Genomic DNA, 15,254 nt, shown 5'->3' with positions numbered 1-15,254 from the left:
TTTGTGTTCGGCTGTATCTATAAATATGGTGGGTCATAAAAGGATGCACTCATTTTCCCTCCATCAAAGCTTTTTCTGTTCTGCCTTTCTCCTGCTGCCACTAATTAAACACTGGCGCCCCCATGTGGTGAAGTGGGGAAGAAGTTCGCCTTTCATCAAACAAATCTTTGAGGAGATTGTAAAGGCCTATGTCAGAAAACGCCAAGGTTTTTCGATATCTTATTTCCTTTGCGACGATTCACAAACGGCGTTACAAACATTGTAAATGTAATGTCATCATATCCAATGAAAAATAACCGTGGTCTAAAACGCAATTTTATATAATTTAATTTAACACAATAAGGACAATAAACAGGTCAATCTATAAGCACTTTACAAACAAAAAAACATTTACCAAAGATAATAATTAGCAACTCTTATTTGACATAACCAAGTTTGAATTCCAAAGTGAAAGAAAACCATGGATGGCCCACTTTTATCAAAATATCAAGTCTCTGATGTGATTATGACGAGGTTCCAAGCCATCTGCATTCTGATAGGTCACTTTGTTTGGTGTCGCGAGGTACATCTGTTTGCAAACCATCCTCCGGACGCGCACTCTCCACATCCGCCACGCAGTCCACCGCGCCGGTGTGTCCGTTAATCCAAGGTGCGAGTGGAGAGGTTGACGAGCCACAATACTGGAGGGAAGGACGCGTAAAACCCGAGGCTTCGGCGTAATAACCGAAATTTCCCCCAGCGCACTCGGTAGCAGTGGAGTGGATTTGAAGCGGTTTGGCAGCTGCGGCATATGAGGCCAAAGCGGCGGCGTTTGTGGCCAAGTCGAAGGAGGAAGGCCCCTCGTACGCGCGTGAGGCCAAGTCAAGTCTCTCGTTGCCAAACCACCTCGGTGGAGCCGTTGGGTTGTCCTGGACCGTTTGCGGCGAAAGCATGCCGTTAGTTTGGTTGAAGGGGACATAACTGAAGCCAGAAAGTGGGCTAAAACCTGACCTGCTGTAAGTGTTGTAAAACTGATGCTGCAGGAAGGAGTTGGCAATGGCATATCTAGCACTGGGCACGAGCTTGGCATATGAGTCACTAGGAGGTGTCAACCGGTCAGTGTCACAACCGGTATAGAATCTGTACGGAACAAGAGAACAGTACCATATTATGAAAATCCCCCCAAAAATATGTCCGGCCAATAATGAAATATATTCAAATTCCTGAAAGTGTAGGTTAGTCTATGGACAAATTGTTATTTAATTACCCAATGAGCCCTTGAGCACACCCATGTGACAGTGTTAAAATGTATGGATGGCTTGTAAGGTTTCAAGGAAATGTAAATTAAATAGGCTAAATGATTTTATTTATAAAAGTACAATTATGCTAAATAAAATGGGCCTAGTCCTCGACTGTCAATTATTTAGTACAGTATTAAATTACTTTAACAGCTTCATTTCACTACCGTAAAAACAAGAAGAATTTAAGAATAATAGACCTACCTGTCATAATTGTCCCGAAAGCCTTTAGCAAATGGGTTGTGGTCAATTTTCAATTGCGTTATCTGTAAGCAAATATGTCACAATCATCATCTCTGACAATATGGAAGAATGGTGGCAAATAAAATATGGCCTTGGCTTCTCTTTTGTTTCCTTACGTCTGTATTCTGATAAGCTGTGACGGCAACGAACTGTGTTTCTGGGAAAGTGAACGTTTGAAGGCCCCTGGAGTGACAGGTATCCTCCGTGCCGTCCTCCTTCACTTCCACCACATTCAACCGGGGCTGGTATTTATGCAGTGACTGCACGACCACCATCTGGACGCAGGGGAGGAAAGAACCACGGGTGCCTTATGGCAACGGCAATGTGCAATTCTGAACGTCGAAGGCCAAAAGGTGTTATTAAAAAAAAAAAAAAAAATGTAAATCACAGATTTTTTTAATTTATTTTTTCAAGCTTTAACACTTCACTGTCGTCGTCCACATAGCCTACCTGCCCCGGCCCATCCATGGCTCCCTTGTTATTTGCCAGTTTGAGTTTTCCAAACGAAATCTCTTGACGCATCCAGTGCGCCCCAGTGTTTGGGGAGTCAGGGTGCATGTACGTCTTGTTCCCTGTAAAACGCATCCACACAGGTTCATTAATGCCAACGGTCGTTTTCTCAACAAAAATGGGTGAAAAGCAAAATCTTCGGTAGATTAGACCTACCTGTTATGTTTGTGTCCGCCTTTCCACTAGGCACCCACTGTCCCCCTTGGAAACGCCAGTGATTCGGGTCCGCGAGGCTCAGATCCACGAAAACGTTGTAGTGCGCAGTTGGATCAAGTCCAGATATATTAAAACTTAAAATTGGGAACATTCGTCTACGGAAAGCAGAAGACTGAAATATTAGTTTTTCCAAGCAACTCTTTCTTTTGAGGGGACTAATTCCATGATTTATATTGGAACTATTTTCCCATACTTATATAGCCTACAATCTTCATTAGTTATAAACGGGATATCGGACAAATACTCACCGACCCTGTTTAGTGATGATCATTTCAGTCTGGTGCCTGTGGAAGGTAAGCCACAGAGCTCGGTTACAGAGATAGACTTGCGCTTGTCCAAAAAACAGTCCTGTTTGCGACGCGGACTGGTGTAAAGCGTGTCCCCGCTGTCCGTACGGCTGTGCGTAAAAGTAACTAGAAGCGGGAAAGCCTTGAGCAGAGGAGGCCAATAGGCCGTTAAATGTCCCTTGCGCTGATAGCGAATAGTGTGGCATTTGACCAGTCGAAGTTGCCGGGTGGGAAGAGCCGGGTGGCAGATGCTGTGGATACATCGTGCGAGGCGGAGCGGAGTTGAGCTGGGCACAGACAAGGGGCGCCTTGCTTCTGTGGCTCCATGGATGTTGTGACGAGTCTGTGAGATTTTCTTCTGACGGGACTGCATATGGTGCACGAGTGTGTGTTCTCAAAAAAAAAAAAAAAAAAATCATGCATCCCTTGGGTTCCGTTACCAAATGAGTCAAGGAAGGAAAAGATCATCGGTTTGTCAATAAAATACTAATTTTCAAAGCCTGACGTCCATCGATTAAAATGTCCATCACACTTACTAACACATTACAATAAAGAATGGCGTTGAGAAACCAAACCAGGCTGGGTCTGATGCTCACCTGACGCCTCCCGAGGTAAGCTAAACGGTTATTGGATGATACGCAATAGAATGTAGCAGCACGCGAAACAAAAGGAGCGGTAAAAGCACGACATGATCACATTTTAAGACGTTGAATGCAAGCTAACGCCTTTCATACTCAGAAAACACCGTGCAACGTACAAATAGTGCACATAAGTGCCACACTTCGTTAGTAAGCTACAATGTAGCTTATATGAAACGCGCACACAACCCCTCCCCTCCAAAAGAAAAAACTGTTCAAACAGCAAAGCATTTTTTGTTTCTCTTTTTCTCTCTCTCCTTCCAACAAACACATTTAAATATGGACAAGAGCTCAACAATGTGAACACTTCAAGCAAACTTCTCAGCCTTGGAAAACCAGTAAGAAGAATCCATTAAGAGTCCATGACAGACCTTTCATACACATTTATTTTATATAAAAGAAAAACAAGGGGTTGGGATATTAACAGTTCTGAACAAAGGCTCTTCACTGGAAGACTACTGTATCCAACATGGCGGCTAGGCACTGGACGATGTTGGAGGTCATCAGAACGTCTACATGCTCCTCCAGGTGCCTCTTGGGATCCTGAGGAAGACAGAGAGATGTCAGGACTGTGACAAACCCCGACACTGCAGGGAGGTCTGCATCCTTTCTGTCAACCGACAGGACCACAAACTCCCACAACAGTCATTTATTTCCGTTGATCAGATTCAGAGTAACTACAGTGGCAGGTAGGCGAGTATAGCTCAGTGGAAGAGCATTCGACTGCAGTTAAAAAGGTTGCAGGTTCTAATACACAACCCGTGTTTGCTTTTGACAAAAGCTTCAGCTAAATGAACACATTATTATGTAATTACCTGCTTTCCAACATTCTTGATGGCGAGCTGTTCTGGGGTCATTTTGTCTTCCTCCTCCACAGCCTGGACAGATGGTTGAGACAGTCAAAACATCACCATTATTCTCCAGTACACAAGCCACCATTATTTTCCATTTCCTCTTCAGGAAGTGACTCGTTGAACCAATCAGGCTCCACTTCCTGCTTACCTTGTTGTAGTTCTTGGCCAGCTCCAGCATCTCCTTGACGACGGTCTCGTTGAGCTTGCAGTGCTCGCTGTAGTCTTGCAGGGTCAGGCCCTCCATCCAGCTCTTCTTGTGAAGGTTCAACAGCATCTGGGGTCAGAGGTCATACAAGGCGGGGGGGGGGGGGGGGGGGGTCAATCACCGCTAAATATGCAAAGGGTTAGGGTTAATCACTCAATGTCTCATCCTTCATATCCATCCTAGTGCCAAACGACCCTGACTACAAGGTCCTGCATCACACAGGCACGCACGCACACCTTAACTCAGGTGAATTACCACCGCCACTCCCCTGACATTTAAATTAGTCTTAAAAAGCCCTAAAAACGCTTGTTTCTGTCAAACTCGTTCAAACCTTTTGCTCGAGTTCGTTCTTCCTGTAGTTGATGGTGATGGAGTAGTAATGCCTGTTCAGTCCATGTATGAGGGCCTGAGAGGAGAGAGAGGTAGAAGGAGAGAGGGAGGGAGAGAAAGAGAGGGGGAGAGAAACACAAATTAACAGAAAGCCCAGAGCCTCAGATGTACAGTGATGGTTCCCAGCAGGAGCAGCCTGACGTGGGGAGCGAGCAGGGGGCCTCCGGCCTACCTGGATGGAGGGCTTGTTAAGGTGGCCCAGGTTAGAGGTGGTCTGTCGGGGCTCGTGGCCCAGCACCATCATGTTGGCGTTAATCAGTCTGAAGGCGTCAATTACAACCTGCAACGGACATTTGAATGTGTTTAGACTTGTTCTTGTAGAGGACAGATCAAGGCATGCCTGTCTACACACACACACACACACACACTCACACAATGCAGCTGTTCCATTTAGTGAGCGTTTGAACCAGGGACCCCGCCTGTCACTCTTGCTGCCCCTTCCTGTCACATGACTCGAGCACTCCCAATGACACAGAAACTGTAGTACAGCACCAGCACTGCCTGGCCATCAGCCTGGTGGATTAAGCCGTTGCTTCCTCGTCACTGGGAAGCAGCCAGACATGGCATGAGAAGATGCCTCGGTTTGCGGCGCTATCGAAATTTAGCGAGGATTTAGCAACACGTTTCTGGAGACAGCGATGACTTATTTATGAGCTGTTTACCAGATGTCTGTATGTCTCTCTCTGTGTCTCTCTCTGTGTCTCTCTCTCTGTCTCTCTCTCTGTCTCTCTCTCTGTCTCTCTCTCTGTCTCTCTCTCTGTCTCTCTCTCCGTCTCTCTCTCTGTCTCTCTCTCTGTCTCTCTCTCTGTCTCTCTCTCTGTCTCTCTCTCTGTCTCTCTCTCTGTCTCTCTCTCTGTCTCTCTCTCTGTGTCACCCTGGAACCCGGGTCCATAAATCACCAACTGATCTTTCTGTCACGACTGATGTACCCCAAAACATTTGTGCTCATGCAGCGTTCCCCCTGCCGGTGTTGTGATGCTGTCACCAGACCAGGTCAACCTTAGTTGTTGTTCCCTATCTGGGCCATATAACCGGCGAGGTACCTATGCCACATCCATAGCGCTGCGACGCTGAGCGCGGCTAACCGCGTAATCCAGATCACGTTTACTAAGAAACATTGTGACAGGCCGCAGATAGAGGGAAGGGAAACACAGCAGCTACGTGGCACCAACACGTTTTTCGATGTGCGCTTTGCACTCGCATGGTCTCTTTCTGTAGAGGGGAGAGCTTCTCCTACAGCAGGTCTGGAACATGCACAAACACCTGACCTATGAATAATTCACTGATACGTCTTTGAATTAGAGCATTTACAGTATTTTTTTTGGGGGGGGGAATGCTGGTATTTTTGGTGATAATATGGGCCGTTAGATGAATATGCATGTCTGGTTAACGGTCTACACAATCAGAGAGACGGTACAAACAACGACTTTCACACTCCTAATTAGTTATTTTCGATATAATTCTAAAAGAATTGAGGTAAAGAACAAAAAAAAAAAAAGGATCCCAATGTAAAACCTGGGAAAGCTAGTTCTCATTTCTAGTGGTGGATTCTCTCTCGGCGCGTATCACACATTGAGATTGAGTTGGCTCTCACACCCACACCCAGCTCTGTGGAGGTGTTAATGGAACACTCCCTGTCACACCGGCAGGAGATGAAGAAGGCCATATGGGGCCAGAAGAAGAAAAGAGATGAGAGAAAGGAAGAGAGAGAGGAGAGAAAGCAAGAGAGAGAGAGAGAGGGGGAAAATAAAAGAGAGAGAGGGAAGGAAGGAATATAAAAAGAAACTGGTGTGGGGGGGGGATGGGTGTTAATCATATAGGAGTTGACGATCAAGATGAAGACATCTTGATTCAAACATGCACCCTTTTGCGGTTTATATATGACATGGTATATTTTATGGAGCCCACGGCTCTTTAAAAGAAGCTCTTATGAACATCATTTAATTAATTAAGTCACACTTAACATCCCCCCCCCCCCCCCCCCCCCCCCCCGCAGAGAAGACGCACCACAGAGCCCCCATAACCTCATCACAACTAAAACGACACCGGACACCGAAGACAGATCCCAGTGCTTTGTGCTGTGGTGCGGTGGTGGTGTGCTGCGGTGCGGTCCGTACCTTCCCCTTCACACTCTGGATGGGGTCCACCACCACGGCCACGGCCCGCTCCGACAGAGCCTCGAAACTCTGCTGGGTGTTAATATCCACTCCCGACAGCCAGCACCCGAAGCCAGGGTGACTGTGGTACCAGCCCACCACCATCTCAGGCCTGGGGGACAGACAAGAAGGGGACAGGGGGGAGAGAGAGAGAGAGAGATGGGGGCAGAGGGGGTGAGGGGAACCAGACACGTGAGGGAACGTCCATTTGACAAAAATAATATGGCTCCTGTTTTTTTTTTTTTTTTATTGTTGTTGTCGTCAAAATAGGTTTATCACCTGCCGGTTTGTTTTAGCATATCCAACATTTTTGCCTGGAATACGGGATCCACAGCTTCGACACTGACACCCTATTGGATAAGAAAAATCCATTCAGAACACAGTTGGGGGGGGGGGGGGGGGTTCCAAAAAGAACCTTCACAGATAATAGCCCAAGCTGTTAAATAAGAAGATGGAAAACTTACAGTTCCAGACTGGGGCATAGCAAAAACGTCAATCACTCGCACGGTGTAATCGTCCACGAACTCCCCAAGCATCAGCCCCATCACCTCCATGGGCACGCCAGCACGGCCGTGCTTCAGCATCTGACGAGGTTACAAACACAATGAAAAACCTGCACACACAAAACACCAGCAGCGGCTTCTTTATTTATTACATAACATGTAACATATTTATTAGAGGGCTTCCACGCTCGGTTACTCGACTTGCTGATTCCAACCGGGCCTCAATGCACGGACAGAATTTGCATTATTATTTTCTTGTAACGTACAGAAGTTCCACCCCATCCTCAGAAGTGTGAAAGCCCTGATGGTGCCTAAGAAATTATATTTTATATAGAAACAATGTACCTTCAACACTTACATTTAAAAAAAAGTTACAATCTAAGTAAAAGTTGTTTGAGGAAACATATATATATATATAAAAATATTGTTATACCAAGCTTTTGCAGCAACATGAAAAATGACAGACTTCACTTTGTAATCTCTAGGACTGTAATATATTTACTTCATGCCTAAACAGTGCTTAAAAAAAGATAGAAAGTACTGTTGCATTAAAGTAGCAACTAATTTGTTCTCTCTCAATTATACCCCACCTGCGACCTCTTGATCTACAGTCCAATACTCTAACCAACACAACCACTGAGCTGTACATTTCCCCAGTAGGAGTCCAGACAGTTTGCTTACCTTTAGCAGTGCCAAAGAGGAGATGTACACCTGCTCTGCGGTGTCCACAGCAGGGGCGTCTGTTGGTGGACCCTGAGCATGGGGGAAAAGAGCTCCGTTGATCTGATACTCACAATCATCGGTACTAGTGGGACAGCATTCAACGACGAAAACTAACAATGTGTATCTAACCTTTATAATTATTTTAAGAATTGTATTAGATTTTTAACGTCTGTATTTTACTCAGTTGTAGAACTCTTAACAAATCTCTTTAATCTCAATTTCAAGGCTAGTCCAACAAACCTGAACTGACTCAGTATATTAATTTCACAAACTATCCAGAACATAAACACGGGGGATCAGATCGGATAGTTACCTGACCGAGTCCCGGCATTCCACCTCCGAGCCTTAACAGCCGGTCCATCTCTATACAAGCGGAAAATTGCACGATACAAACAAAATTTGTCACATCTTGTTAATACAGCAACCCTGAGGTTACTGATTTCATGCGATCTAGACTGTGACGTTTGCTAGGCCAAACACGATAGATAGCCAGTTAGCTTCTTAGCCTTCTCTGCTGACAAGTTAGCGTTGCGAGGTAGCTGCTAGGCTAGCTAAGCTAGCTGCCCATTTTCAGGTGGGTGAAAATGACATGGCAAGCAATCATCCTAGCTAGCTTCCCCGGTCGCTTAAATCTGTAAGGCAAGTCCAAACACCGTTAGTGTTGAAAAGCCCCTCAATCAAATATAATATGTCATCATGACAACAAATATTTGTAATAGTGTATGATCGTAATATTGTTCATTCAGTTAGTGAAATAACGTTAACTTGCCGACTAGCTAACCTTAGCTAGCTAGCCTGATAGCTAGCACCTCGGCACATCTAGAAAGTTAAATAAAACATACTCGAAGCGAAAATTAAGTCAGTAGAACTTTTTTGCATTGCAAAGTATGTGGTAAGTATATCATGTAGAGTTTACGCTCACCTGTTGTCAATTTGGCAAAAAAGGTAGTTTAGATATAGAAACGTTCTCCGGCAAGTAGATAGCTTGCTGGCTACAATGAATCAGCCAGAATGCATTCTAAACAATTCTACTTCCGTCGCATGGGTTACAGCTTCCGCTACATTCCCCACCGTCATCAGATCTTTTTTTTGTTTTTATTTTATTTTTAAAAAGTCTATTAAAAACAGGCTACCTCATCGACGGATACTATGTTATTTTGGAAAATGTCTAAATATATAATTCTCACGTACATTATTTAAATAATATAGGGAGGGTGGGGCGGAATGGTCTATTTATTTACATATCCCACATGTGTCTAACAGCTGGAGGAGGACATCTAATGAATGGTCCTATCACCAGCTTGCCCATAATAGGATCTGGACTAATTACATATTCACTTAAGAAACACCCTTTCTTTGCTACCTTTGATGACAATGACATTACACTGGCTGTGTATCTACCTTCCATTTCAGATTACTACTGTCTATCTCAGAGCGTTTAGACTTGTAAAGCGTCCCCGGGAGATGGGAGTTTGTTCTCTGCCCTAATCCTCGTTTATATTTTATGCTCATCCCCACATGTCTCACCTCTTATCTTGCCCCAGTACTTTTCCACACCTTTTAATTGGAAAGCTGCATCTTTCTATGCGTCATTTTAGTCCCTTGAGATCCAGCCTACATATTTACAACGAAAGTTACGTTAATTGATACCAGCTGTATTAATATACCGTACCTGTACTGAAATATAGCATGCAACCAGCGGAGGGAAAATCATTGTTACTCTTGTACAGTAACTGAAAACAATATTGTATTTCTCAGTATCATATTTCTCCATCTACTGAAGAAACTCCTGATTTCTCCCACACGGTATTAAGAAAGCAAATAGAGCTTAAGTAGTGACGAGTTATCACATTATGACAATTTCACAGCTGTGACCACTTTGTTATAGGTGTTCTGCTACACAATTATCACATTTCGTCAAGACTCTTTTCTTGTCGATCAAGAATTAAAGAGCTTCACCTGCGAATTGTCTCGGGGCATGCATGTACAACTGTCAATCTGGTGAACGACAGTCTCACTGTAATCAGGAATTACTAAGAAATATGCACAGTTGTGTAGTTTACGCTACAATAAAAGATAAATGGTCAGGAAATGATGTTACCAATCATTCACCTTTCATAAAATATCTTTACATCACAGAAGACTTTATAAAGTCTGTAGTAAAATGAAAATTCATAAAATATTGAGAAATTGAGTCATGACCATGAACAACAAAGTGGGTAGCCTATTTAAACATATACGTCTCAAAAGAACCCCGTGAAAACAGCACAATGTGTGATTAATATGTGTGGCAGCTCCAGTATGAAAGCATTGCCAGTCCTTTAAATAAAACTGTCCCCCACTCCCTCCCTCCACACACACAAGTCAATCATTGAAGGCGTTGGAATGCTAACCTGTACAACCTTCTGTCTATCTCCTCATCGACACCTCCCCTCAGAACGCGCAGCTCCTCATCCTCTCCTACTCAGTGTCACGTCACATAAGTTGGGGTGGGGGGGACACCCGTTTTAGGACACTCCTTGTGGTCACCACACCATCCGCTTAGCCGCACACTTGTCCTGCTAGACAACTACAAAGTAGACTTGATGTTCATGTAGCCTAATGAACGTCTATAGGGTTGTTTGGTTTTTGTTCGTGTGAAAATGCAGAGCGCGTCTTTCTTCCTGGCATTTCTGGATTTAATTAAAATGCAGAAAGCGCAGTGGCAGTTTGTTGGAGTGTGACTACAGACAAGCGACTTAATTAGAGGAATCCATGTAGACGTCAACTTGTTCCAGACACATTATAAATCAGTGGTTGTGATATTAAAATGAGCACAAGTGAATGTTTGAATAAAATCTGAACATTGTCAGAACGCGGATTTAAAGCTGCTTTAAATCCGCGTTCTGTAAACAATAGACTACTTTAGCTTGCATTAGCCTACTTATATTGTTCTGTATAGCACAATTCTATATTGGCAAACTGCTACTGTATAACGCCTATCTGATAGTGACTCATATAACTTTAACCAGTAGATGGAAGCATTGTAACATTCATGGTAGAAGTAGCCTACTCCCAGTTTTTCCAATAGGCCTACTGTAATATCTAGAGCAGCGATTACCAACATGTGGGCCGCGGCCCACTAGTGGTCCGCTAGGGTAATACAGGTGGACCGCCAAACCAATGAAAACTATGTATGAAAGTATGAAAAATGAATAAATATGGAAATATTGTTATATACTGTTGGTAAATGATTATTACATTTCTTAGTAATTTAGAAATGTTACCTTGAATTCATCATGACCAAAACGCCAATGGTTACGCTTTTCTTAAAAAAATAAAAATAAATCATTTTACCTGTAAACTCTTTTGTTCTTCCAATTTAATATTTATTATTATATTAGAATGCCAATAGTTACGCTTTGCACGTTGACGAAAGACCAACTGGGGTCAGATGGCTGAGCAGTTAGGGAGTCAGGCTATTAATCAGAAGGTTGTTGGTTCGATTCCCGGCCGTGAACGTACCTTGCCCAAGGACGTTGGGTCCTTGGGCAAGGCACTTCACCCTACTTGCCTCGGGGGGAATGTCCCTGTACTTACTGTAAGTCGCTCTGGATAAGAGCGTCTGCTAAATGACTAAATGTAAACTGACTTTTCAGCCTTAACTTGCATACGCCTTCTTCAATAAGACCGTTGCCCAACTTCCGGTAGCGAGCAGTTACATTAGTTTTCAAACACAAAATGCCGGTTTTTACGAAGAGTTCGTAAAAACCGTGTACTCACTATGTAAGTACATGTGAGTCTAAGTTGCTGCCCTTCAAGCAAGAGGGAAAAGGGGTTCAAATTGTACGTTTCGAGCTACATTGAAAATTATGAAGGTAAGGTTTATCTAGAGCTAACTCACACGTTAAAAGTAGCTACTAGCTAGGCTAGCTCTAGGTAGGCCTATCTAGGATTTGAGCTGTAGCCCCTAACTTAAGCTAGGATAGCTAGCTAACAATTTTTAGCCACATTATAAATTAGTTAATTATCTGTCAGCTTACTTGCTAGTCGTTAATGTTATATCACATACATAATTGGTCTGTCATATTTGTTCCCTATGTATTGTAATGTAACATGTCTTTCTCAGTTTCTAACAAAAATCTGGAAACGCCGGGAGAGATCTCCGTGAGGGGCGACCTGTTATCGGTTGATGAAAACAATTGAGAAGCAGATAAATCTGAGTGTAGGGTTAATAAGAGAGCAACAGCTAAGGCTTATCAACCTGTTATGTTTATTAAAAGTCACGTTTCTAACTTCTATAACTGGCCTGGCTGTGGTAGTTACAGGTTACCTCTCTTTACAATGTGTGCTTACTGTGGCGCTGATGATCACTTTGTCTTCTTTGATCGCTCAAATAAATTTAGCCGTGAAAGCGAACTTGGTTCCCGTGGTGTTGTTAAACATATGTGATAAGCAATTAAGTGAACGGATGTGTTGGGCGGCCGAAAAAATATTTGAGCTATGTGGGCCGCACAGTGGAAAAGATTTGGAATGGCTGTTCAAGAGAGGGGGGGGGGGGGGGGGGTATTTGCTTCAGTATTCGTGTTCGGTTCAAAAGCCTCCATGCGCCGTTTAACCGAGGTTTGACGGAAGAGATTGACTATTTGAGAGCTTTGGTCGGTCGAGAGGATGAAGGCAAACAATGGTTCCTTCATCCCCCGGTTTTAACCCTTCGAAGCTTCCTCGGTTTCCTCAATCTGGTTTAGTACATTTCATTATCCCCTGGGGGACTGTGTGGCCCTTTTGAGGGGCGTGTAAATCCCGGGTCAAACGTCCCCAGGCCGGCCCTCCCACAACCAGGCTGCCAGACTCCCATGTCTTCTTATCCTCCAACCAGATAGGACTGTGTGTGTACAACATCAATATTTGTAAAACTAGATTTATTGTTAGTTTCACCCTCAGTCTATCTCTGTTCATTTAAGAAAGTGAGTCAAGGTCTGCGTTTTGATGCTGTATGACTCACAGTTTACTGGAGTGAAACGACCTACACTTTATTCATGGCAAATGTGTATACCACACACTGTATACAAGATAATGAGTCAGTTACTAGGAACTCGTCACAGCAGTCTGGGATGAGGAAAGAGGAACTGCATTTCAACCACATTTGAGGTTGTAACCAATTACATGGAAGGTAGTGTCCATGTAGGGAACAACAAAGGCTTTCCTAATGACAGTTTGTGTTTTACAGTAAGCAGCAGCATCATTAGTCACCGGGCTAATTCATAAAAGAAGAGGAGCCACAGATTTGAGTAACAACCTGAAGAGAGAATATTGCCCAACCACACAGGCCACTGGGTCAGTCTAGTGCAGAGTTCCTGTCAGACTCAAATCTAACACTGAATGAGTGAATTAATACATGGCTGGAATAATACAGCTGGTGTAGTTAGAAATGCACTATTTGAACATCATTTTAGTTTAGTTTTAGTTCATAAATTCAATAGAAATTCTGTCCTATACAACATTAAAAAAAAAACATCCTGCTAAATTCACAATGACAATAACCCAGACATGAAAAATCAAACATATACTGTTTGTAGATATATTGTATTGTCTAATATATTATCTATGATATAATATGTATGTAATAGAACCTATAACTGACCAGAAGGATGAAAACCATTCTCCACATTGTGGCAGCTGTAGGAAACCCTGTACCCAGTCAGTGTTCAACCTTTCACTCCTCTGGCAACATCAGAAGCGGCTTTGTAACCTGATCTGTCCCTGACACTATAATCCAGACGGCAGAGGGCATTAGGGAGGAGAGAAATCTGAGCCTGGATGGAGGGTTCCACACAGAGGGGATTTGGCTCCACAGAGCTGGTCCTCCAAACCGTGTGTGGTGGAGAAACAAACACCCATCTTTGGAGAGGAAACTGACATTAACAAAGATCGATGTGTGTCGGTTTTGTCTCTCGGCACAGTCCATCTGAAGAAACAAGCATCCGCCCCATCATCGTTGCATAGTTTCATAATGGCCGCAATGAGAATATAGATTGTGTTGAAGGTCTAACCTGCTTATGTTCCAGAGTACGTTGGGGTAGGCTTGAGCTAAAATCACATTTGTTATTCCACAAAACTGTACAGAAAGCACAAAGGTTATAACCAGTGACAAGGGCCAAAGATCTGCTTCATACATGTGTTTTCTGAATGGCGTCTGCACTGTAGTTGCTGTTGTTATTCCATGTTCTCTATGGTATGCTAGTAATGCATGCTCCTCTTTGCTTCTCCATAGAACAGGAATGCTGGGTATGGTAGACAGGATATCCACCACAGCCCACCCTGCTCTTATCAGCGCACCGTCACTTCCCCCTCAGTCTCTGAGCACACTGAGGTGAGCGGCTTGATCATTCAGGAAACCTTCCAAGATCAACCCGGCAAAGCTTTCAGGAAAACCAACGTGAAAGATCTCTCCTTGTACGAGAGTTTTGTTTATCTGTTTAATGTCTCAGTTTGTCACAGGAGTTATCTTGCATTGGGAACTGGATTGTACTGCAGATCTATATACTGTGTTTGAACAACTGGTATGAAAGGCTGGAACATGGGAGGAGAGCTATAACTATGGCAGACAACTGTGCATTTGTTATTGTTCAACTGTAAATGCACTGATAATAGGGCAGGCTTGTTGGGACAACAATAAAACTAAACGAATGGGGGGAGGGCTATACCTAAGGAATGCTTCTAGAGAACATAGATCGTATTACAAAAACATCCTGAGTCTAGCCAACCTATGGAAGGTTGCTCTATGCATTCTTATAGGCCAATCTGCCGGTTTGGCATAATGTAACAACGGCATGTGTTAAACTTCTTATGTCCTTTAAGTGTTTGTATGTTTGCAACAGTTTGGATCGGCATGACCGTCCGTCTGTTGTAAATATTGTCTATACCTGTTGTGATGTGAATACAAACATGAGGGAGATACTGTGTCTAGTTGTCCCTGCACATGTGATCTACCCCTAGGTTGACTTGTTTTGAATCATAGAACATATTTCATTTAGCTACACATCGCAGTACATGAACTATGCCAAAATAATTCACGCCACGATCAAAAATACAAAAGGCCACGAGGCTTAGAATGTCAGCCTCCGGGTCCACTATTCTAAATACATGTGAAATAATAAACTTAAGAGATTTCATTGATCTGACGCGAACTGTATTTGAATTGCATTTGCCTATTTCCTGCTAAACGATGGCGCGTCCATTCTAACTGTTGACATCGGCTAAGCATCACCGT

The 15,254-nt window shown here is 43.5% G+C and overlaps 2 protein-coding genes across 2 annotated transcripts; both read right to left on the bottom strand.

Moving 5' to 3' along the window:
* Positions 1-366: 366 nt before the first annotated feature.
* Positions 367-2,341, bottom strand: tbr1a (T-box brain transcription factor 1a). The gene is made up of 5 exons (XM_067260695.1): positions 2,187-2,341; positions 1,971-2,092; positions 1,637-1,795; positions 1,482-1,543; positions 367-1,119 (listed from the first exon to the last, which is right to left on the bottom strand). The coding sequence occupies exons 1-5, from the start codon at positions 2,335-2,337 to the stop codon at positions 504-506; spliced, it is 1,110 nt and encodes a 369-aa protein (XP_067116796.1). The 5' UTR covers positions 2,338-2,341; the 3' UTR covers positions 367-503.
* Positions 2,342-3,539: 1,198 nt separating this feature from the next.
* Positions 3,540-9,010, bottom strand: psmd14 (proteasome 26S subunit, non-ATPase 14). Its single transcript, XM_067260366.1, has 11 exons — positions 8,925-9,010; positions 8,316-8,365; positions 7,961-8,032; positions 7,241-7,360; positions 7,056-7,126; positions 6,738-6,888; positions 4,793-4,900; positions 4,562-4,636; positions 4,174-4,299; positions 3,987-4,049; positions 3,540-3,714 (listed from the first exon to the last, which is right to left on the bottom strand). The coding sequence occupies exons 2-11, from the start codon at positions 8,361-8,363 to the stop codon at positions 3,616-3,618; spliced, it is 933 nt and encodes a 310-aa protein (XP_067116467.1). The 5' UTR covers positions 8,364-8,365; positions 8,925-9,010; the 3' UTR covers positions 3,540-3,615.
* Between the last annotated feature and the right edge of the window lie 6,244 nt (positions 9,011-15,254).

This window comes from Osmerus mordax, chromosome 22 (assembly GCF_038355195.1).
Source record: "Osmerus mordax isolate fOsmMor3 chromosome 22, fOsmMor3.pri, whole genome shotgun sequence".
In the NCBI taxonomy this organism is placed as follows: Eukaryota; Metazoa; Chordata; class Actinopteri; order Osmeriformes; family Osmeridae; genus Osmerus; species Osmerus mordax.
The sequence above is the reverse complement of the archived record's forward strand: the minus strand, read 5'-3'. Positions and strand labels throughout refer to the sequence as shown.